At 44.8% G+C, this 24726-nt stretch overlaps 1 protein-coding gene and 1 long non-coding RNA gene across 2 annotated transcripts; one reads left to right on the top strand and one right to left on the bottom strand.

Annotated features, from left to right (window-relative positions):
* Positions 1-232: 232 nt before the first annotated feature.
* On the bottom strand, positions 233-21695 carry Rpn1 (ribophorin I). Its single transcript, NM_013067.2, is given in 10 exon segments — positions 233-811; positions 2062-2307; positions 3330-3449; positions 3548-3686; positions 4934-5033; positions 8928-9120; positions 11122-11331; positions 15971-16277; positions 17680-17744; positions 21395-21695. Coding segments are annotated over 10 exon segments (1821 nt in total). The 5' UTR covers positions 21653-21695; the 3' UTR covers positions 233-628.
* On the top strand, positions 17740-21568 carry LOC148006317 (uncharacterized). Its single transcript, XR_015686801.1, has 2 exons — positions 17740-19538; positions 19592-21568. It is a non-coding gene; the product is annotated as an uncharacterized LOC148006317 (long non-coding RNA).
* Positions 21696-24726: the final 3031 nt, after the last annotated feature.

Here is a 24726-nt window from a genome sequence, read left to right as displayed (position 1 = left end):
GAACCATCTCTGCTCTGCCCATCACAGCTTCCAATGCTCAGCATGAGTGGCAGATTTAAGGAACACAAAGGCCCACTCCACCACTGCTGTGTGGCCTTTGGGCCTCACTGGGCCTCTTGAGACTTTTATCAGTGTTCTGACACTTGCCCCGTACACTACAAGAAAACCCATGGTGACAAAAGTATTATCCCCAAACTTTAGGATTACATGAGAGATTTCAGCACAGCAAAAGCCAATGTTCACAGTCCCTCCTTTATTTTTATTTGGTCATACACACTTTTAAAAAACCATGCATACGCTCACAAAAGAACCAAACATTAGGAATCAGAAGGCCATAAAACAGGGCTTACAGACAGAAAAAATACCCAGGTATCAAAACAAAACAGCAATCAACTACTGAAAATGCTTTTGCTCAAAACACAACCAAGTTTGTTTTTTAAACAGGATTTTTGTTTAGGTTTTTGTTTTTGTAAAAAAGAGAACCATTCAGAAATAAGGGACAAGCTTCTTACACAGCCATGGATGGGCCTCAGCTTTTTTCTTGAGGTCTTAGGCTAATCACAACTTCCTCCCTCTACCTATTCCATCCAGAAGTGTAGGCAACCCAGGCCTGCTCTGGAGACAAGAGCTACAGAGCGTCCAGGATGTGGTCGATCTTGGTGACCAGCTCCTGGCGTTTTCCTGAGCTGAGCTTTTCATTCTCGATGTATGTGTCCTTCTTGAGCTTGCCAGCCACCAGCCTCTCTGCCTCCACCGCAGACTTCAGTACCAGCTCCTTGACCTGCGCGTCCAGCTTCTGCATTTCGCTCACCTGGCAGAGACAAGAGCAGGACAGGGTTTGGGAGCTGTCCACTCACCCCACTCAACAAGCCCCACTGCCTCCCAGGCCTACAGATCCAGAGTGCCACAGGAAGAGTGAAAAACTCAGCAAAAAGCAGTGCCTATGGCAGAGGGCTAGCAAGTAGGAAAGCCACCCTGGCTCCAAACAGTAGCTTCCTCACCTACATGCCATGTTCTTTCCAAATGACAACTGAGACTGAAAACCATAAAATCATGGACCCCAGGATCGTGCCTGAGCACAGCAGGCTCCATGTGCTCCTTCTCTCTACCAGGGTCAGACATCTTTGTCCTACAAAGACCAATATGCAGTGTCTCTGGAGGGTGATGACCAAACTATTCTGCTGTCCCAAGTGTGCCAGGCTCCAGGAAGTGGTAAGGGACGATAAAGTGTCCTTTCCGCCCCCAAGGTACTGACACAGAAAACCCTCTAAGCACATGAAGAATTGTTCCATGGTGGGTGCTATTAAAGAACTAAAGGGCAAGTGTGAGATTCAAGGTGGAGGTGGAAGAGATAGCATGGAGCCTAAGAACTCAGAGGGGTACTTTCCTTTACTGATAACTAGCTCACATAGCACATGACTGTCAGGGCTCTAACACTGACATGACCCACCTCTCAGGTCTGTCAAAGGCTACTGACTTCCCGTCACCCATAAGGAAAATGAAGCAGAGAAAATAGGTAATCTGTCCACATTGAGAGTCTAGATCAGAGTCTGGTATTGGTATCTGGGTGCTTTTAAAAAAACAAACAAACAAACAAACAAACAAAAAATAAAAAATAAAAAACAAAAAACAAGATGTCACCCTTTGGCCAGGATTCACTTTGATCACATTATGTGGCCTGGCTGGATGCCATCTGAAAATGCACTCCTACACAGAGACACACACTTCCATAGAGCTGGGGTGACAGGCATGGCACCTAGAGCTGAAGACTGGCACCTGGGAGAAGCACTGCCTTCAGTGCCAGCCACATGGACACAGAGCTGCGTAACCTGCAGAACTTCTCCAAGCCAACCTACAGACAGCTCGAAGCTTTCTGTCCCACCACAGGCACTGGCAGCACTCGACGAGTGCTCACATGTGCAGACACGTGAGGATGGGGGGCCACCGGAGCCTTGCCTAGCCCAAGGAGTAGTATAGATAGATGGTACTTTCAACTGGGAATAGTCCCTGAAGTGCAGCGTGGAGGGTCAAGGACAAGTGACTCACAACACTAATACTCACCCTGTCACACAGGTCAGAGCCCTCCGTCTTCAGCCTAGACTGCAGCACAGCAATCTCACTGGTCACAGCTTTGTGCTCTGTCTCTAGGCTCTTCTTGCCACTATTGAGGGTAGAGATGTCCCGGGACTGCTTGTATCTATTGACAGTCTCATCAAAGTGACGGTAGAGGCCTAACCTCTTGTTGACCAGGGTTAAGACCTGCTCTGTGATACAGGCCACTTTCATCCTGGCTTCTGCTGCTGGGTCCTGGAAGGTAGAGAGAGACACCATGTCTGTCAACAGGCTCACTCTGATCTACCTGCCATAGCTTGCCTACTGCCAACAGAGGTCACCCAGAAAGCCAGGAGTCAAACCCTTCTGACACTTAATGGACTGGGCTCAACAGCAAAGACTGGAGGAGACACTGAGGTGAAGTGAGCATCATTTTTTCAGTTCCCCAGGCACGCGGACATGCCCAGGACAAGAATGGTAGAGTAAGACACAAAATTGGCACAAGAGCTCAACTTCAGTCATGGAAGACTTTAGGGAGACCATGATGCTTTTTCAAGGACTTCAGGAAACACCATGGACTCTTCCTGCCATTAATGTCCCTTAGAGCACCCACCCTGTACAGGTCCTCTCATTCTTTGTCCTCTGGCAAGGCCTGTGCAACAATTCAGAGGCTGGCTTAGGTCTGGTGGACATAATAAATCCTTATAACGTTACATGAATAGGACACTTCTGGTGCCCAAAACAGGGCTTCAGATTCCCTTATCTAACAGTGCTATTGCTAATAGTGAGAAAGAACGGAGCTGAAGGAAAGAACAGAGACAAAGATGACCTGAAGACACTTCTGTGCCCCACAGCCCCAGGGAAGGTGGCCTTCAGTCAGCAAGCAGAACTCCACGGAAGGAATGAAGGTAATCTGAACTCTGATGTCATCTTCCCACAAGGAGCTCCCACAGGGGAAGGGACAGAAGGTACTGCTGACTTGACCAAGGGGGTACCACACCTCCATGTTCAGAAGACTAACAAGGAGCAAAACAGAATAGCCACCAAATATCATTCAATGACTTTTCTGACCCCACCTAGTGTTCAGGTTGCTTCTACAACCAAAACAGTGCCGGAAGCAGGGACTAATACGGTGTGCTAGAGATCACATTCTCAGAGCTAAGGTAGGGACCGCAGCCACAAGGTACTCTATAGCTTATAGTGTGTGTGTGTGTGTGTGTGTGTGAGACACATCACATGGGCGTTAGGACGCATGACACAGAGGAAGAGCAGAGCACCTTGGTGATGGAAAAGTCCAGACGGACGTAGATGATGACGGTGAAGAACAGGATGTAGAAGGCGGCCACAACCAGCAGAGGCTCCTGCAGCATGAGCACCTTGTTGAATGTGTAGTGCACCTAGGAAGAGCGGGAGAAAGGTGTCAGAAGAAAGCAGCTCAGGTCCACAACCCAAAGCCACTGCCAACATCCCAACAACAAGCAGCAGAGCCACTCACCACAATGTCCTGAATGTGCTGTTCAACTAGATTCTTCTTGTAAGCAACAATCACCGGGCGGCCGAATGTGTCTAGGTAGGTGTAATGCAGCTCATCTGGGGCCCGGCTAATATCGTAGGGACTGTCTACCTGGATGTTCCTAGAACACACGCACAACATAGTTACAGCCTCAATAAACCACATCAACAGATGAGGGTGTGGGCTACAGAATTCTAAAACTAGGGGCTTCGAGAGGCTGAATTCACACACGTCAGTCACCCTGCCTACTGCGGGCAGCTGGCAGTCCTTTCCTCCTGCTGCTGACTCACTATCAGCCCAGCACTGGACGGCTATCTCCCTCCAGTGCTCACGAGGATAGTGTGGTCTGGGAACCTGAAGAGTGCCATGGGAGTTATTCAGAATGCTCTTTCCTTACATCAGTCAGTCTCTTCCAGGACTAGGGCACATGCATTACCTCCTGGCCAGGCTTAAAGTCCCCATAAGAATAGTAACACAGTAGTTTGGCTTGAGAGAACAATCCCTCCCCATCAGCAGTCAAAGCACACGTCATCCTGCTAATCAGAACAGACATACGAACCTACAGAGACCAGAACTAACATGGCACAAAAGTCTACGCAGCTCGCAGTAAGGGCAGGAGCCCGTAAGTGCTCATCTGTTCCCACCAAATGGTTCCTCCAGAGCCCAGGGCTCCTTCCTCAAGTGAGGGGTCCTCTGAGCACACACACCAGCAGTGCTGGGGCTTGAACCCAGAGCCTCATGAAAAGTCTAGTAAGCACTCTACCACAGAAGAACTACATGCACAGCTCCAGTATCTGCCTTTGTTCCTTAGCTCTCAAAACCCAGCTCATTAACTCTCACTTTATCAGACATTTCTTACCCAAACTGCTCAAACTGACCAAAAAATGATTCCTTCGTTTTTTAAAAAGACTCTGAGATAGCAAAGTATGGCCACAGCTGAGCCACTCATTCACTGCACACAGAACAGAGTACACCGATGGTTCTTGTTTTTAAAAGACAAGCACTTGTTACATGCAGCCCAGGTTGGCCTGGAACTATGTAGTGCAGGCTGGGTTCCAGCTTAAGGTCCTCCAGGTTCATCTCTACATTCTTCCATTAGACTCAAGCCAATACTCTGTCTTACTGAGACAACTCTGGCTTCTGTGCCAGGCATATGAAGACACTATGTGTTTGGAAAGTTTCCTCAGTAAATCTTGTCCCCTCTAACTTTCCTTTCCTAGCTTTAGTCAAAAGGTTCCATAGAAAAGTTTCTCAGCCAAAACTATGTAATGAGTACCTCCACTATAGCCCTAGAACACAGGTCCCTCACGAGGCTCAGGATGATACTATCAGAAAAATGGCCTATAGAGGGAAGGGGCAGTCACTCACTTGGCTCCCTCAGGAAGGATGATCTTCACTGTCAGAGAATCTATCACTTGCTCATCAAACACGTGGTCTACAAACCGCATCTTCAGTGCATACTGGTCACCTGAGAATCATCAACAATGCAATGGTGTGAGCAGAGAACAAGATGGCAGATAGGAAATTATAAGATATGAACTTTCTCCTCTTACACAAAGGGAAAGATGTTATCAAGTGTGTGTGGGCAAGAGCAAGTGGGGTGAGAGCTAGTGGTGGCAGCACAGGCTTTCTGGCTCTTTTCCAATCTCCACGGAAGACAGAACTAAACAGCAACATCAAAATCCGAGGACCATTAAGCACAGCCCACTCTCTTCAGTTCAGTTCAGTTGTGCTTATTCGCAAAAGCTCGCCCAATACAGCTGGGTTTGTAGACATCATACATTATCCCACAGGAGGAGGGTGATGGGACCCCCACTTGAGCATCCACACCTCCTCAGACATTTGAATAAATTTATGCCCTAATGTATAGAGCAGCCTCAGGGCCTCCCAGGAAGGGACTAGAATAGTTTTTTTGAGGAAAATTAGGGGAAAGGGGGTCTTTGTTTATAGCTATGGGAAGCCATCATCCATGCTGACTTTCCAGCATAGCTAATTTTAGGGTCACCCACACTCCTGCTAGTAGCCCCAAACCTAGATTCTATAAGCCCAATAAACATTGATTTCCCAGGGTAGAATCTAATGTTGTCATTGGGATCTTGTAAGGGGTTGTGGGGGAAAGAGTAGACATGGCCTGGTCCTCTCCACCCCAGGGAAAAACTCATAACACATCAGCAGCCACAAGAGCTGCAGGTGAGCAGTGTCTGTGATAGAAAAGAGCAGGGGAAAGGTACGTGACAACTGACCAGACCAAAGAGAGAAGAACTACAACAGGTAAGTTTCAGGACCTCTGGAAGAGCAACCAGTGTTCTGCAACCAGAGAGCCAAGCAGGTCAGCAGATGAAACCCAATGACATGTCTCTGGCTCAGGAGTGACAGGCCCACAGAGACTCCTACATCCTAACTATCTAGACCCTAAAAAGTTCACAAGGCTACCAGAGTAGTTAGTCCTTCAGAAAAAGAATAAAATTGTATAATGTAGAATAGCCAAACGAGCAGTTTCTCCTATACCGTCCCCAAACAGTACTGGGAATTGAAACCAGGACCTCACAATAAGCTAAAGTCCCAGAGGCCAAGAAAGTTCAGAAGGCAATAATTAATGTTATTTTTCACATTAATTACTGGATGTCACACTAAAGTAACAAAGAACTGAACCATAAGGACGTCCTAACAAACCTACTTCAAGTCCACACCAGAAACCAGTATTAGGAAAGATGAAGATGCAGGTTGTAGCGATAGCTCAACCGGTTAAGGGCACTTGCCACCAAACCAGATGACCTGAGTTCAATCTCACCATATGAAAGGAGTTAATGACCTCCATAAGCTGATCTGTGACCTTCACATAAATGCTGTGGCAAAGGTACCCACACACAGCCACACAAAATAAACAAATAAATAATGCAGTATTTATTTATTTACTTACTAATTCTTGGTTTTTCAAGACATGGTTTCTTTGCATAATAGCCCTTGCTATCCTGGAACTCACTCTGTAGACCAGGCTGGCCTCAAACTCAAAGAAATCTACCTGCCTCTGCCTCGTGAGATGCTGGGATTAAAAGTATATGCTACCATGTCCAGCAAATAATGTAAGAGAGAGAGAGAGAGAGAGAGAGAGAGAGAGAGAGAGAGAAACACAAAGAAGGCAAATATGCCTGTAATTCCAGCACTAAGAGTAAGAAGCTGAGGCAGTGAGGCAGGAGGATTTCAAGTTCTAGGTCCATTTAGGCTACACAATAAGAAAGACACTATCTCAAAAATTAATGAATTATAGAGAAAATGAATGACTGGCTACAGAATACTGTAACCCTACAATCCTGTCATGCCCTGTACTCTTCAGACATAAGATTTTCCCTGTGGAATTAGACATGAAATATATAAGCAAATATACTATAGATACTTAATGTTTTACAGGAAGATAAAATGTACATCAAGTTCTACGACAGACAGCCATAGACAATGACAAGCTCAGAGCACTGAACACCCCTGGTTCTCATATTACAGACTTAAATACTATTTTTACCAGAGCAAACCAAGGTTTCTTGGAGACAGGCTGATAGAAGATCTGCAGCAGAAACTACACAAGCTAATCTTTTTATAAGACAGTGAAGAAGCTAAAAAGAGACTAGGACCATGTCAGAAATTCGGGAATTTAATTTGAAGAGGTACTCAAGCACTAAAGGGAGATGAATATATACAACAAATGGAATAATAGCAAAGAAATAAATGATTCCTGTACACTGTTTAAATCTCTAATTAGAGAATGACTTAGAAAATGGAGCTGGAAGGGGGCGGGGGGTTGCAAGAGAGATGGCTCAGTGGTTAAGAACACTGGTTGCTCTTCCAGAGGTCCTGAATTCAATTCCCAGCAACCACATGGTGGCTCACAACCAACTGTAATGAGATCTGGTGCCCTCTTCTGGAGTGTCTGAAGAGAGTGACAGTGTACTCACATATGTAAAATAAATAAATCTGAGAGATTGAGGGGTGTGGGGTGTGTGCCTGGAATGGCTCAGTAATATGACACTTGCCCAGGGCTCAATCCTAGCACAGAGCGAAGAGAAGAGAAGGACTCAGAATGCAGACCATCAGTAACAGGTCATGAATCCCACACTGACCCTCACTTTCCCAATGGCAGCTATAGCCCATGAATGGAGGAAAGCAAGTCCTTATAAATCCTCGTCAATAAATGAAAGGGAATGGTAGAATTAGAGCAAAGATTTATCTGAGCGTCACAAAGGGAAGACAGCACACAAGACGCTTCCTAAGGAATGGATGGGCACCCAAGAACCCCAGGCAGGCCAGACCTCGCGCAGAACAAGGGGCAGCTGTCAATTTTCAGGAAACAGGGCCGCCAGGGGGTGCTCACTGTACTGACTGAGCAATCAGAACTCTAAGCAGCAGGCTGCAGTGCAAAAGATTCATCAAGAACTGTAAGGAAATCTATAAATTGAGAGACTAAGAAACAGAGTTTTTAAAAGGTCAAAACTTAACACACACACACTTTTACTCTTCATACTCAGGAGACAGTGGCAGGCAGATCTCTATGAGTTCAAGTATAGTTTGGTCTACACAGCCAACTCAAGGACAGCCAAAGTTACAAAGAACCTGGCCTAGAAAAAGAAACAAAACAAAAAAGAAAATATGACAGGATGTTTATAATTATGGGCTCTGATTTAGAGACAGGGTCTCACTAGCACAGGCTGGCCCAGAAGCACTACATAGACCAGGCTGGCCTCTAACAGATCAGCCTGCCTCCACCTCCCTCTGCCTCCCAAGTACTAGATTAAAGCTGTGTCACCAAGCCTGGCATTAAAACCTTTCTTTATTCCCCTTATTTCTGGGCTTTTTTTTTTTTTTTTTTAATGATCTCTAATTAAGAGCTAGGTGTGCCTTAGTGAGGCCCCTGGGTTCAGTCTCCAACAGTACAGACAAAAAATAAAGGTGGTCTAAGGGAAATGAGCTGGGCCAGATAGACGTCTGGGCAGGTAAAGGTGCTGGCTACCAGTGCTGGCAAGCTGAGGTCCACACCTAAATCCAAATAGGAGAGAACCAAATCCATTAAAGTGTCCTCCCACATCCACAAATGTGCTATGACATGTACACACCCACAAATAAGTAAATGTAAAATAACTGAGAGGGACAAAGTTCAAAAACTACCTACAGAGTGTAAACAGCTCTGCACAGCAGCAGACAGAATGCGCTGTGTTTACCACTGTGCTTTACCCCAACTCACAAACTCACTGGAACCTCACCCTCTAAGAACAGCAAGAGAATGCTCTCCATACATACCGCACTGGTGATTTTAAACAGAAGAGGAAGAAAGTTAGCCCTTTGCAATCTTGTTCTTACTGTGGGTAACACTCACCCAGATTATAGAGGTACTCATAGCTTGGGAGGTTGTAACCAACGATGTAGTGTGTCTTCCACCCTCCAAAGAGAGGAAATCGAGGCCGGATTTCCATTTCCACGGAGTCATCCAAAATAAGGAGGTGGCTGGTGGAAACATTACCGATTTCATCCCGGTAATACACATCCTGGGCAGCAGCAGGAAGGATGGTCTACAAGAGAGGGAAACACCTTTTAGAAATGCTAGGAGCCTCTGCAGAAACACAACCTAGCAGACACACAGCCTGCACCAGACCTCAGACTGTAAACGGTCAAGTTCTTAACGTTCCCCAAGGTCTCAGGTCTAGATAACACATCTACTTTTCAATCAAGGATGCTAAGTAGATAAATCTCCTCAACAGGAAACAAAATATTTGCAAATACCCTTGTTAATAGTGAGGCTATACAAAGGAAATATATCAAGTCACAAAGTTCTTCACCTAATATGCTTACACACAAGTGTCTGGTGTCTGGGCTGGCAGACACTTGTTCATAGGGAGCACTTCAGTACTGTGTGAACATGCAAAATGTAAGACTTCACTTATAAGACAAAGGCATCCAAACTATCGGTCTTTTTAATCGTGCAGAGGACTCTGAGAGAAGATCATACCTACACTTCTCAGCTGCGTCTTTCCATCTGAACAGTTCTTTCATTCTCTTAGCCCTCATATTTAAAATCTGAATTACATACATATCACACACAAGCACTCAACTGTAAGTTAATAAATCTAAGTCCTTTTTTAAAAGATGTATTATATTTATACAAGTAAACTGTAGCTGCCTTCAGACACACCAGAAGAGGGCATCAGATCTCATTACAGACGGTTGTGAGCCACCATGTGGTTGCTGGGAATTGAACTCAGGATCTCTGGAAGAGCAGTCAGTGCTCTTAACCACTGAGCCATCTCTCCAGCCCCCAACAAATGTTAAGTTTTAAAGTCTTTTAATAAACCTCAACTCTGCTTCATTAAAGAAGAATCTGCAACATGGTCATGTACCCCTGCACTTGAGAGGTAGCATCCAGGGGCTCAAGGCCACCTTCTGATACAAACCAAGTAAAGGTCAGCTGGGGTTACACAACACCTGATCTTAAAAAGCAAACAGCAGGGGTGGAAAGGTGGCTGAGTGGTTACAAGCACTGCTCAGGATCAGAGTTCTGACCCCAGGACCTATGTCAGGCAGTTCCCAAATGCCTGTAACTCCAGTTTCAAGGGATCTAATAGTTTTCTGGTCTCTTCGGGTAGGTGCATATACACTCACACAACACACACACACACACACACACACACACACACACACACACACACACAATACATCTTTAAAACAACAAGGAAATGTTTAGGTGATGATTTTAGAATTTAGACTATGAATATGATTTTTTAAATTGAAATTTTCTATTAAAAAAAAAGTCTAGGTCAAGACTTTCTTTCTTTTTTTTTTTTTTTTCTTCTTTTTTTCGGAGCTGGGGACCGAACCCAGGGCCTTGCGCTTCCTAGGTAAGCGCTCTACCACTGAGCTAAATCCCCAACCCCGGTCAGGACGTTCTTTTTTTTTTTTTTGGTTCTTTTTTTCGGAGCTGGGGACCGAACCCAGGGCCTTGCGCTTCCTAGGTAAGCGCTCTACCACTGAGCTAAATCCCCAGCCCCCGGTCAGGACGTTCTTAACCTGTGGGTCTTAATGTATTTTGGGGGGAGGGGGTGGGGTGTCAAACAACTCTTTCACAGGGGTTATCTAAGATCATTTGAAAACACAGATTTTACCGTTTTTCAACAATAGTTGAAAATTAATTTTATGGTTGGGGGAGTCACCACTACACGGGGAACTGTATTACAAGGTTGCACACAGTATCAGGAAAGTTGAGAACCAGGGATATGAGGCCAGCCACAGTGGTACATGTCTGTAATCCCAACACTTAGGAGCCAAGGCGAGAGTTCAAGGCCAGTCTAAGTTACAAACAGACTAGCCCTGCTGCAGAGAGAAAAAAAGAAAAGCACCATTTATATATAAAAAAAGACTATTTACATAAACATGAGAACTTTTTTCCTTAAAGGCCCTTCTGAGTAGCAGTGAGAGTTAACACCCCCACTAGTTAATCCCCTAAATCCCTAAAAAGTGAAAGAAAGGACACACTGATAAAGTCACAGTTCCCACGACAAACAGTTGGCCACTCATACCTTAAAAGAACGAATGGAGGAGATCCCACTGTCAGGCTGCCTCTGGTAATCGTAGCGGGAGAAAGGTCCCTTCAGCACCGCACCTGTATGCTTCAAGTCCACGTTCTCTTCCACAGCAATATTGCCCCAGTGAGAAACCTCAATGACCCGGGTCATACTGGTGATGGTCAGGAAAGGGCTATTGTTCTCATAATGTACTTTGAAAGTATCCTAGAAGGGAAGGAAACGAGCAGTTCATAGCTTTGGCAAAAGAAAAACCCACACTAGTTTAAAGAAATAAACTAGAGCAAGCCTATGAACCGTCACAGAACGGTCACCAAACATCAGCACATGGAGTGTCTCTTTTTTGGACTTATTTTTATCTATGTGTGCATCTGCATGTGTGCCATTATGTATTCAAATTTCACATTTCAAAATTCAAATTTCAAAGTCAGAAGAAAGCGCTGGACCTCGTAAACCTTGCATTACAGGAGGCTGTAAGCAACCAGAGATGGGTTCTGGGACATGAACTCAGGTCCTCTGAAGAGTAGTAGCACATCCTCTTGACCGCTTTTTTTGAGAAAGGGTCTTGTTTGCTCTCAAACTTGTCACCTTCCTGACACAAACTGGTGAATAGCTAGCATTACAGCCTACCTACCTAACCACCTACCTTTTCTGTGGTCATTTTTGCCTATAATGCCCCTCCCCATCCCCCAAAGGCTGGGTGTGGGTGACACCGCACTTTTCATTTTTATGTGCATTAATGTTTTGCCGGCATGTATGTCTGTGTGAGGATGCCAGATCCTCTAGAACTGGAGTTAGACAGTTGTGAGCTGCCATGTGGGTGCTGGGAATGGAACTCAGACCCTCTGGAAGAGTAGCCAGTGCTCTTTAACTACTAAGCCATCTCTGCATTCCAGGTGCCACACACTTTTATTCCCAGCACTTGGAGGCAGAGGCAGGCAGATCTCTGAACTTAAGGCCAGTCTATTCTACAGCAAGAATCCCAGGATACCCAGAGAAACCCTGTCTCAAAAAACCTAAAAAACAAAATACATAAAAATGGGTGAGGTGCAGCAGTCTCCACAGCCTCCCCTCTGGAAGACAAACATAAGAAACAACACTAAGTGTTCAGTGTGTGGAAATCTGGACCTCCAAGTGTCTGTGTAATTTAAGTATCTCGTCTCCCAATGACAGTCAACAGAATGCACATCCACATGCTCAGTAATCCCTCAAGCTCTCTGCCAATTCTCCCACGGCTTAGTTTTGTTTTGATTTAATCTCCAGTAGAAATAGCAAGATGGCTCAGCAAGTGAGGGCACTGGCTGCTGCATTTCACCTTTCATGGTGGAAGAGGACTGACTCCCAAGATGTCCCCTGGTCTCCAGGCATGTGCTATAGCACTCACACCAACACACATCATACATAAACATACACATTAAATAAAAGTTTTAGGGCTGGAGAGATGGCTCAGCAGTTAAGAGCTAGCTGCTCTTCCAGAGATCCTGAGTTCAATTCCCAGCAACCACATGGTGGCTCACAGCCATCTATGGGGGAATCTAGTGCCCTCTTAAGGCAGGCAGATGTATATGCAGGATATTCATACATTAAATAAATAAAATTTTTAAAAAAGGTTTTAAAATCTCTCTTGGGTTGGAAATATATATAGGTCAATGGCAGCTGGGTGCATTCCTAGTCATAAAGGCCCGACCTCAATGGGGAGTGGGTTGCTGTCTCTAGTCACTGAGTAATCCAATACCCTTTTATGAGCATGCCCATAACTACAGAAAGACATTTAAAAGTTAAGAAAAATACTCCTTTCCAAATTCCATGAAATGGGTAAACAGACATTTTGTTGCTTATAAACTCTCTCATTCTCTTACTCTATAACCACATCTTTTAGATTCAGTTCAGATCCTAGAGACACCATGCAGCACCAGTACTGTAAACATGGCAGGGTAGCTTCATACTGCTGGACTCACTGAGAGACCCGTCCTCAGCAAACCCAAGACCCGGGGTCCAACGCCAAATGCACACACATGTGAGCAAACTCAAACAAAAAGCACATGCGCACACAAGCTCACGCAAATGTATTTACATTTTTAAGATGCTCTTGGCTTTTCTTCTATCTTTGAGACAGGGGACATGAAGCCTGGCTGTCCTCAAACAATCCTGTTGTATCTGCCTCTTGAACATTGGTTTTACAAGCAACTGCTACTGCTCCCAGCTTAAAATGTTTATGCTTGAGTTAGGAGTGGGAACTCACAGCTGTAATTCCACCTGTCTAGGGACAGAGGAAGTACTGACATATTATCAAGGCCAGCCAAGGCAAAGTAACAAAAGAGGGTGGGCTTGTTCATGGTTTTTTTTCTTTTTTTTTTTCTTTTTTTCGGAGCTGGGGACCGAACCCAGGGCCTTGCGTTTGCTAGGCAAGTGCTCTACCACTGAGCTAAATCCCCAACCCCGATTTTTTTTTTTTTTTTTAAACTTTAGAAAATTTATTTCTAGGACTAAAAAGAGGGTTAAACAGTTAAAGAGCCCCCTACTGGTTGGCAGGTCACAATCACCTGGCTCCAGGGATCTGACACCTGTACACATACACACGTACACGTACACACACAAATACACATACTTTCTCTCTCTAAAAATACAAACAAATAAAAACGTTTCCCTTTCCCTTTTTTTTTTTGTTTTTTTGTTTTTTTGGATCTTTCAAGACAAGGTTTCTCTTTGTAGCCCTGGCTTGGCTATCCTAGAACCCACTCTGTAGACCAGGCTGTCCTCAAATTCAAAGATCTACCTGCCTCTGCCTCCCACATATTGACATTAAAGACATGACTACCACCACCTGGCTAAGAAGAAAAAAAAAAATCTTAAAAAATCTATACTATTTCTGAGCTGAGCACTAGTGCACGCCGTAACACCAGAACCCTAAGTTTGAGTCATCCTCAACGGCACAGCTAGTTTTCTAGACTACATGAAGCCCTGCCTGTCCCCTCTCAAAATCTATTACTGAGAATATATGCAAAGAAATGTACATTATGGTATTAAATAGGAAACAAAACAAAATCCTAGCCACTCATCTATGACAAGCTGGTAAATAATCCAAGAGAAACAGCTACAAGGAAAAGGTTTACAATGTAGTTATTAAGCAAAGGAATTATGCAATACCTCTTAGTAATATCACCTCTAGCCGAGCACGGTGCTATACATCTATAATCCCAGTGCTCCAGAGGCTGATGCAGCAGCCTGTGCTACAAAAACCCAAGAACAGAGTGAATTCCATGGAGCCAGTGCTTAGCTCAGTGGTAGCCCACTGCCTAGCATATGTGAAGATCTGGATATCATCCCCAACTCAGCAAGACAGCCAGAGTGAGCTGCAGCAGGACTGCCACAGACCTGAGAAAGCAAGACCGGTCTACATAGCAAGTACCAGGCCAAGAAGAACTGCACAAGACCCTGTTTCCAAAAACCTTACCAAAATAATTTTTAAAAGAAAAAAAGGGGGGGGGGGACGGACGGACAAAGAAGACCATCACAGAAGGGGGTTGACAAGAAGGTAAGAGCTAGAGTTTAGGAAAGACCAAACCAAAACAGGGTCCTCTAGATATGAGGGGAGCGCACTCTCCTGACCTCACAGCAGCTGTGGCTGCCTGCATAAGAACTGCACTGACTTCGTAAGGTCAAGGCAGTCAGCATTCCAGCATGGAACGGGAAGGAGTTCATGAGCTCTGACTCCTAACCCAAGAGCCATGGCTCTTGGTAGACTGACCATGCTCCAGTGAATAGCCCCCCCACACAAAGTGTATGGACAGCAAACCGGAATCGGTGGGTTACTTTTTTAAGAAGACATGAAGCTAGGGGATAGGGAAGTAGGGATGGATCTGGGAAGAGTTAAGGAGAGGAGCAGAAAGTGAATATGATCAGAAAGTATTATATGAAATTCTTAAATAAAATATTTATTTTCCTCATAAAAAAAGAGAGTGAGCAAAAGGGGAGAGAAGAAGATCAAGGAAAAGAACAGCTAAGGAAAAGAGAGATCAAATGTAATGAAAACCTGGGAGAGGGGAGATGGCTCAGCAGGTCAGGTGCTGGTTATCACATTGACAATCAGAGTTCAGTCACCAAAAACCACATGGTGGAAGGAGAGAAGCGACACTAGTACATTGTCCTCTGAACCTCCACACAGATATAACAAAATAAATATCATCGCAATGAAAAAAAGAAGGAAGGGAAGGAGCACGGGAACTGGACCCCACGGGAGCAGGTGACAGTGGCTCTTCATGAGTCCAGTTCTCCACTTTGATAGTTTTGAGATTTTCCACAACCATTTTTTACTTTATGTGTATGCCTGAATGTGTGCCTATGAACCCCACACATGGTCCCCAAGGAGGCCAGAAGATGGCATCAGATCCCATGAGATGGGAAGTGGCTGTGAGCTGTCATGTGAAAAGCCAGCCCAAGGACTCTGAAAGAGCAGGAGCCAGTGCTCTTAACTGCTGAGTGAGCTGTTTGTTTTTGTTTTTGACACAGGGTCACACTGTGTATCCCTGGCTAACCTGGCACTCTATGTAGACCAGGCTAGCCTTAAACTCAAGAGATTCCCCCTAACTCTGTCTCCAGATTACTGAGAATGACTCTTCCAAAGTTCTAATCCCAAGGTTCTTACCTCAACCTCTAGTGCACAGCCACCCCATTGTCTCTCCTTGTCCATCACTGCCCTACCCAGAATACCTCACTGCCTTCTCCCATGATGCTCGCTTGCCAGCCTCTAAACTCAGTTCTCAAGAAGTTAATGGGAGAACAGCTTCAGAATGTTCCTTTGCACATCCCATCCAAGCACAGCAGTGAGATGGCCCCTGAAACCTACCTGACTGTAGGCAGGGATGTCTTTAAAAGGCCCATAGTCCAGGATGTCCTCAGACCTTGAGGGGTTCCCCAGCTTGGTATGGCTCTCCACATTTCGGGAAGCAAGTCTCACTCGCATGGTCTGGGTCTTTGTTGGATAGGGAGAGTAGAAGTAATGGTTGCCCTCAAACACCACAAACTGTTTCTCTGACTGAGTTATCTGAGTCGGGTATGGATGAAGCACATGGGTGTAGACAGTTTCCACAACGATTGAGATCTTGGACCCAGGATCAAGAGCAACTGGGAGCTTGACGGTGAAAAACCTCCCACTGAAGAAAGAAAGCAAGAGAATTAAAATTAAAAACACTGACTAGGCATGGTGACACACACCTTTAATCTTAGCACTCAAAAGGCAGAGGCAAGCAGACTCTGAGTTCTAGGTCGCCTGGTCTATATTGCAAGCTCTAGACCAGTTAAGGATACAAAAAAAAAAAAAAAAAAAAAAGGAAAACAGAGATATTTATAGTCACAGTAAATTCTATACTCAAGATAAAAGCTATCTCCTTTAATATTTAAATGTAAGCCTTTGAAAACAAGATGTTCAAATGTTCACCTCACTTCAGGTTTGCTTAATAGCCAGAACGTAAAAACTACCAGAGACAGTCAAGTGACAGACCTCTAATCCCAGCACTTGAAAGACGAAGGCTGCAAGAGCAAGAATTCAGGGTCCTCCTCAGTGACAGAGGGGAGAGGAGGTCAACACAGCTACAGTAGGACTGCCTCAAGACCGGGGAGACCAGAGAAATGGCTTGGCAATGTGAATACTGGCTGCCAGATTTGATTCCCAGCACCCGTAAGGCAGCACACAACTACCACTTCAGTTCCTCTTTGGCCTCCAAGGGCACTGCGGGCAAGAGGTGCGCAACCATCTGTACGAGCAAAGCACCCTCCCCTATACACACACACACACACACACACACACACACACACACACACACACACACACACACAGAATCAACTAAATAATTTTAAAAAGAGATCCTGTCTCAAAAAACCAAAACCTTTTCTTTAAAAAAAAAAAAAAATGCTTGTGGGCAGGGAGATGTATCTGTGGGTAAAGGTTCTGCTGTCAAGTCTGACTACCTGAGTTCAATCCCCAAGACTCCCGTGGTAGGTGAGAACCACCTCTACACGTTGTCCCCCAAGCTCCACACACCAGTGATAGCATGCATGCAAGTGAACAAGTAGGCATAGCCGTGAACTATGAATCTAAATTTACTAAGCCATGAAATGTGTTTCTGTTAGACTCAGTAAGTCATTAGTAAAAATGTGAAGGCTTTTGAAAACGTTCCCATGGAATTTATTCTCATGATTAGAACATGAACGATTTCACACAGAACCCACAGCATCGCACCTCATATTGCTACGTAATGTTAACAACTGAAACAACACTGGAAGCTCTCCATCTTCCCCTAGGACGTTATCCCCTTGGCTTCAGATATTAGCTCTGCTTCTCTTCTGAGTAGCAGTCCCGATTAGCAGTGTTCATCTTTCCTCGTCAGCTCTGCTGACAGCCCAGTCAATTCAACACACCTCTACCATTCCCAACAGGATTCCCTCTCCCAGTGCAGCCAACTCTAAGCTAGACAACCAGGGAGTGTTCTGGTATGTCAATCTACCCTCTCCCAGATACCCGGTTCACGAGCCTCAGAAACACATGAGTTAGCTTACCTTTTCCCCTTCATTTTGGTTTCTCGTACTTCTAGGTTGTTGTCTTCCTCATCTTCTCCCTTTACCTATAATGGGGAAAAGAGTAGTTTATTCTTTTTTATACTTACAGTTCTAAATTTTAATTAAGCCAACTTTAACCATGGTTTGAATGAGAATGCCCCTCAAGGTTCATGCTTAAATACTTGGTCCCCAATTGATGGAACGATTTGAGCGGGATTTGGAAGTCTGACTTCTGGGAGGATGTGTGTCTAGGACATGGGTGGGTTTTGAGCTTTCAACAGAACTCCAGCCACTCCCAGTGTGCTCAGTGCCTCTGCTTGTGGATCAAGACGTGCTCTGGCTACTGTTCTAGCTAGAGCTACCTGCTACCTCTGCTTGACTGTCATGGACTCTGTCTGAAACTGTGAGTGTCAAGTAAACTCTCCGTAAGTTGCTCTGGTCTTGATGTTTTATACAGCTGTAGTAAAGAAACGAATACACCAACTATCTTACATCTCCACCAATGTAACTTTTCAAGTTCCCTTCCTGCTTGTTGTGGGGTGCGTGCGCAGGTATATTTGCCATAGAACATGTGTGGACGTAAGAGGACAGCTGTCAGGAGTCATTCTCTTCCACCTTGGTTTTGAGACAGGATCTCCCCCAGTGTTTCTGCCGAGATGAGTAGGTATTCCCCATTTCTGGCCTACAAGCGTCCAGGTGATTCTTTTGTCTGTTTTCCATCTGAAGGTGCAGTGTCCTGATATTACAGATGTGGACCACTGCACCAGGCAGACTCCAATCATAACAGGCTTGGACCGTAAGTGCTTCTACCCCCTGTGGTGGTGGGGATGGATCCAAGGGCCCTATCCAGGCCAGGTAAATACCTTGATCAGTGAACCACATCCCCATCCCAATATTTTTTTTTTCTCTGAAACATTAAGATTTAATCTGAAACACCATCAAAAACTTACTGGTGCACAGAATAAGTTCTGTAAACATCTTATGAACATTTTCCTGAACAATCAAATACACATAAAGACCTTATCTCCACATTCACTTCCCGAATGGTCCAAAGACTTCTTTCTGAATATTTTCTTTTTTATATTCAAGTATCTGTAAGCACAAAACATAAGGAGACAGCAGAAGGCCTCTATGTAACCAAAACTGCTGTTCCCCATCTGAGTGCAGTGGCAAAGGCCCTCGTGGCCACTATGGCACACTCCTGTACACTTATCCTTCAAAGTCACCAGCCGGGGAACCAGGTTAACTCCCAGAGGTTGCTGAGGCTTCTGGAGTGACAGACTGTGGGTAGTCTGTGGAAAACATACATGCACTCCACTGACCCTTGGCTAGACTAACCTAATGCTCCTCCAAAATGAAACAAAACAAAAAACTATTTTCTAAGACTAAAGCAATAATTCCCAGCAGAGAATGTACTACTAAAAGAATAATTTTATGTGTTGTTCTAGGACCTGCACTCAATGCCTGGTGCAGTTTAGCATGTGCTTTACCACTGCACCACACCCCAACCCCACAGGAAATTGTTTTCTTTTGAGACAAGGCCTCCACAAGTTAGCCTTCAACTCCCTTTAGGATGACCTTAAACTACTGATCCTCCTGCCAACTGTTGGAGCTATGTAGGCAATTGTCACTCTATGCCTACTCCAAGAGCAATTTTTAAAATATTATCTTTAGTATTTCAGAATCTTAGAATTTAGTTATATAATCATTCTCAATAATACTGGACTGGAAATGTTTTAAAATGCCATTATTTTGACTAGATCCTTACAAGGGCAGCATTCTAGTATACTCTTGCTCATTCAGAACTCTTCGTTAATGCATCTTATTTATACTAATAAAAAATATTCATTACTTAAAAGGTGAGAAAGCCCAGCTCCGGAAAAAAAGAACCAAAAAAAAAAAAAAAAAAAAGGTGAGAAAGCTAGGTATGGTGGTACACAACTGTAGTTCCAGTTCAGTTAGAACAGAGAACCAAGATGACCAGCAGTTCAAGGTCATTTTTAGCTTTCAGCATTCTGAAGGCTGAGACAGGAGGATTCCAGGTTCCAAAACAGTCTGAGGGCTGCACAGCAGTACCCTGTCTTGAAACAGTGAAAGAGAAAAAGATGGTTCAAACTACAAATTCTACTGCCCTACTAGTTCTATAAAAGGTTCCTGTATCCATCCACCTCACTCAAGTTTCCAAGGCAATGTGTGCTCTTTCTTAAGTTTAGCATTCAGTTGCGTCTCACCTAGGTAAGGAGTATAAACTGGTCTTCCTCCAGAATTAACACAACTGTGAATAAGTTGGTAACATGACTATGGAGCTGAATCACAAGTCCTAATTTCATGTCAAGGACAGAAAGCAAGGCAGCAATAATGCAGGAACAAGGGTGTGGAACAAATCAGACCTCCATTTGGGGTTAATAAGCTCCAAAACCAGAAACTTCCTCAGCCATGTAAGAATACCTGTACCTCAAAAGGTTGCTGTAAGGGTGGAGAATGGGCCTAAAATACCTGCCACAGCCTTCTCTTTTCCTAATCTTTTCTTTTTAATGCTCATGGGTGTTTGTTTCCATGTCTGTGCACCCTGAAACGGGAGTTACAGATGGCTGTGGAATTGAACTTGGATGCTCTGAGCCATGTGAAGAGACCCAATCTGTATGTATTTTACACCAGGACAGCAGGGTGACAAGCATCTGCTGTGATCTGATTATACTGTGACCTCATTAAGTCATGACTGGTTTTCACAAAACAGAACTGAACATCCAAAACACTCACGGGTAGAACTGCAAATTAAATGTCTTTCCAGAAGTATTTGAGGAAAGCCATGCTTCAGCATGAACAAGGTTTCAATGTAAAGGGGACAGGAGACAGGTCGGTGACTATTTGAAGTCCAGCTTTATAGCTCCGCAGTTAAAAGAACCTGTACTTTGAAATGTGATACTGTAATGACCAGTCTCCTAATAAATTGGGTAATCACTTAATGAATATAGTTAATGAGAACAGTAATAAAAAGTAACCTGTGTGGATATTCCCTCTATTCCCAAAGCCAACGATTTCTTTCCCTAAAAGGTGTAAATGCACACAAGGGTAAATGCTGAGGTGTTCCGATGAGAGGCGGTGGAAAGGAAGAGACCTGGGCTGCACCCCTATGCACAGCATAGGGGGCTGACTCTTCAAACTAACTCAAGAAGTCTGAACATTAAGAAAGCGTTAAGCAGCAGCTTTCAGAGGAGTGTCACATTAACCGGGTGTGAGAAATGACAAACTTTGATACCAGAAACCAGCTTGAACGCTGATGCTATCTAGAGAGAACAGACTACTCCAGTCAACTGCATTCAAGAATTGATCTGTCTTAACTCTCTGATAGTCCTCAGACGATCATGTCCAGGGGACAGAAAAGAAGCTAGGTACCCGAAGTACCGCCATAGCCAAGACCCTCCTGAGGTGTGGAAGAAGGTCTTCAGGAGACCAAGGGGTCGCCTGGAGCTCCGGAGCTGCCACGTGGGCGGCGCCCGACGCTCGGAAGCTTCTGCTGACGTGTCCGATAGGACACGCGGACAGGAGGAACGGCGGACCTCTCCGCTGTCCCCTCCACACCTACCTTTCAGACAACCAGACGCCTAGTGGATCCCTAACGCCATAACTTCCCCGCCCCGTCCCGACCTCCCCAGGGATCTCCGGTCTCCTCAGGCATCCTGCGTGAGGTTCGCCGGCTCCTCCCTCCGCTCACCTGCACGCCTAGGTGTGCAAGTCGCGACTCCAGTTCGGGCTCCAGGGCCAGAACGAAAGAGCTGGCTCGTGCTGTAGAGCCGCCGCCCGGGTGCGCCAGGACCACCTCAGCCGTCACCTTGGCTAGGTGGCTGCTCAGGTCCACCGTGCGCTTCACGTCCTCGTTGACCAGCGGCGGAGCCTCCGAAGAGGCGCTGCCGGGCGTCGGGGCCAAGGCCCCGAGCCATAGCAGCAGCAGCAAGACGATCGGCGCCTCCATGACCGCGAGCTGAGCGCCACCGACACGCGCCCCGCCCCCCCCCGCCACGGCGCAACCGTTGATTGGCCAACAGCACCACAAGATGGCTGGGCCGGGTCAGGAAGGACCCCGTCTCCAAGGCAACCGGGCGCCCATGGGGCGCCTGATTGAAAAATCTTAAAGCGCAGGCACACGTCTTTGAGCGCTTATTAGCTAGACTCACCAGTGATTTCTGTGGTAGTCGTCCTTCCTTATCTCCTGTTTCCTTCATGCTTATGCAAAAAAAAAAAAAAAAAAATGGCCTCTCCGCTCAGAAACAGCTTAGTCTAAGGAAATAAGTTTGCCTTCTCTACATTGATATGAATACTAAGTGGGCAAAAGTTTAAAGAAAAACGGGAAATTTCCAAAGATTCAAGTCTCTCCCCTAATATTTAGTTCAATTTTTAATATGAGCGATGGCAGAAACCTTAAGCAACTAACCAAGGCTGATGATATTAACATCAAGTATCTGTTGGCACTTAGCACAATTGTAGAAGTCCAAGGTGAAGTTACTGGCAGGACTAAGCTGTCAGGTGAGGGCTGCTCTTTACTACCAAGATGGAACTTTGGCATTGCATTGTCTAAAGAAGGAATCGCATATCGTCATATGACAGAAAGGCAGGAAAGGGTCTCTCTGCGGCAAGACCTTTTACAAAGGCTTCTTGCAGATGGATTCCTCTAGTGCTGTCTCTCCCAAAGTCACACTGAAGAATTAATGACCTAAAACAAATGAACTTCAAGCTAGTGGAAAAACTCTAGTCGGTATACTGATAACACCTGATAAGAAAAATAATGTAGCAAAGAGAACATCTACTGGCATTATTGGGCCTTGAAACCATTTAAAAACAACAACAACAATGATGATAATAATGATAAAGAAAAATCTACTGATAAAACTTTGCTCCCCTAAAGTCCCGTTTCAACCCTATAAAATCTCGAAGCCCCCTGCACGATTGTAGTGTACAGTCTCCACTCACAAAAGGAGACTGCTGCTCCTTCATTCGCTCTGACTAAGGGCAATAAGGCCTTGGTAGAGATCTGTCACCTCTTTCATTTCCGTGTTGCCTCTTATCAATTCTGATCTAATGAACATGTCCCAATATTGTTGCTTGAAGGATGTAATTTAAAGGTAAATTTTGGGGGTTGGGGATTTAGCTCAGTGGTAGAGCGCTTGCCTAGCAAGCGCAAGGCCCTGGGTTCGGTCCCCAGCTCCGAAAAAAAAAAAAAGAAAAAAAATTTTGGAAGGAGATGGAAATATTCAAACACTGACACTGGCTAATGAGAGAGCGGAGGGAAGGACATGCTCCTCCCTACAGAGAAGAAGTCAGGAAATTAGCACCTGCAGGCCAACAATCTGTCTCTCTCTATAAAGTTTTATTGGAACATAGCTACATTCATTTGCCTGTAGCTTATGATTGCATTCACACCATAGCAGGAACAGAATGTAGTGGTGAAACAGACCGTATAACCCACAAAACAAAACTACTTATTGTTTGCACACTAGTACATACATTATGTATGGAGAGATGGCTCAGTGGTTAGGAGAATGTGCTGCTCTGCCAAAGGACCTGCCTGTCACTCAAGGACCAGGATCTGATGCCCTCTTCTGACCTCCACAAGCATTCATACACAGATGTACTGTTCCTCTGCCTCAATTTTTGTCTGTCTTTGTCTCTCTGTGTCTCTGTTTCTCTCTCTCTCTCTCTCTCTCTCTCTCTCTCTCTCTCACACACACACACACACACACACACACACATACATACACACCACGCACACATAAATACAAATTTAAACATAAATCTTTTCTTTTAATGATACCTGGTTGTAGTGGTACATGCCTGTAACCCTCCAGTACTTGGGAGGAAAGAATACAGCAAATCCAGGACCAGCATAGAATGTTTGCTTCAATGTAACAACAACAACAACAACAATAAGAAGTATGGCTGCTCTATTACCACATTCACCAGGGCAAAGCTCTGCTGAGGATAGCAGAGGCAATACAGCAGCCATTTAAAATAACATCCAAAACCAGAATTTGCTCAACTCTTCCAAACTTAAAAATTATAAAGTTAGGTGGTTGGAGAGAGGACTTAGCAGTTAAGAGCACTGGATGCTCTTATAGAGGACCAAGGTTCAATTCCTAGAACCTGCATGGCTTCTCACAACACCAAGTCCAGTTCCAGAGGATCTAATGTTCTCTTCTGGACTCCACTCACATTTCTGGAATGTGCTGCTCGGACATTTATGCAGACAACACACCCAGACACGATTAAAAAATATTTGAAAATAACAAAATCATTATTGAGAGTGTTAAGAGGGTAACTAGGTAGATAGCTCAGTCAGTAAAATTCTTGCCACTCAAGCATAAAAACCTGAATTTGATCCCCAGAACTCATAAAAAAAAAAAAAAGCCAGGGACAGTGATATACCCTTGCAATACCACCAGTGGGGAGGCAGACACAGGTAGATTTGTTTGCTCTCCAGTCTAGCCTACTTGCAGAATGGAAGTCAAAAAAAATGGAACACGGGGCTGGAGGGATGGCTCAGCAGTTAAGAGCACTGATTGCTCTTCCAGAGGTCCTGAGTTCAATTCCCAGCAACCACATGGTGGCTCACAACCCTTTGTAATGAGGTCAGATGCCGTCTTCTGGTGTGTCTAAAGACAATGACAATGTACTTATATATAGTAAATAAATCTTTTAAAAAAAATGGAACGCATCAAACAGAAGAATTGCACCCAAAACAATCAAAAAATACAACAATAAGAAAACAATCCACTATGCAGTGGAAAAATAACCAGAAGACCCCGAATAGGTGTGCCTACAGAACATCCAAGACAGCACAGTGAGATAGCATCTGTCTCATACGAACAAGGCATGAGCTACATCCCAACGTTGGCGTCGATAAATAAGCAAGGCCAGCACAGCTTATATGATAAGTTTAAAAGTTCACGTGACTTACAGGTCTCACAGGTTTCAGTCCATGATTGGTTAGTCCTTTTGCTTTGACTTTGTGGCAACCCATTATGATACAGCAAACCTGATCACTTTTTATAG

This window comes from Rattus norvegicus, chromosome 4 (assembly GCF_021556685.1).
Source record: "Rattus norvegicus strain SHRSP/BbbUtx chromosome 4, alternate assembly SHRSP_T2T, whole genome shotgun sequence".
Taxonomy (NCBI): Eukaryota; Metazoa; Chordata; class Mammalia; order Rodentia; family Muridae; genus Rattus; species Rattus norvegicus.
This window is presented reverse-complemented; position numbering and strand designations above follow the sequence as displayed.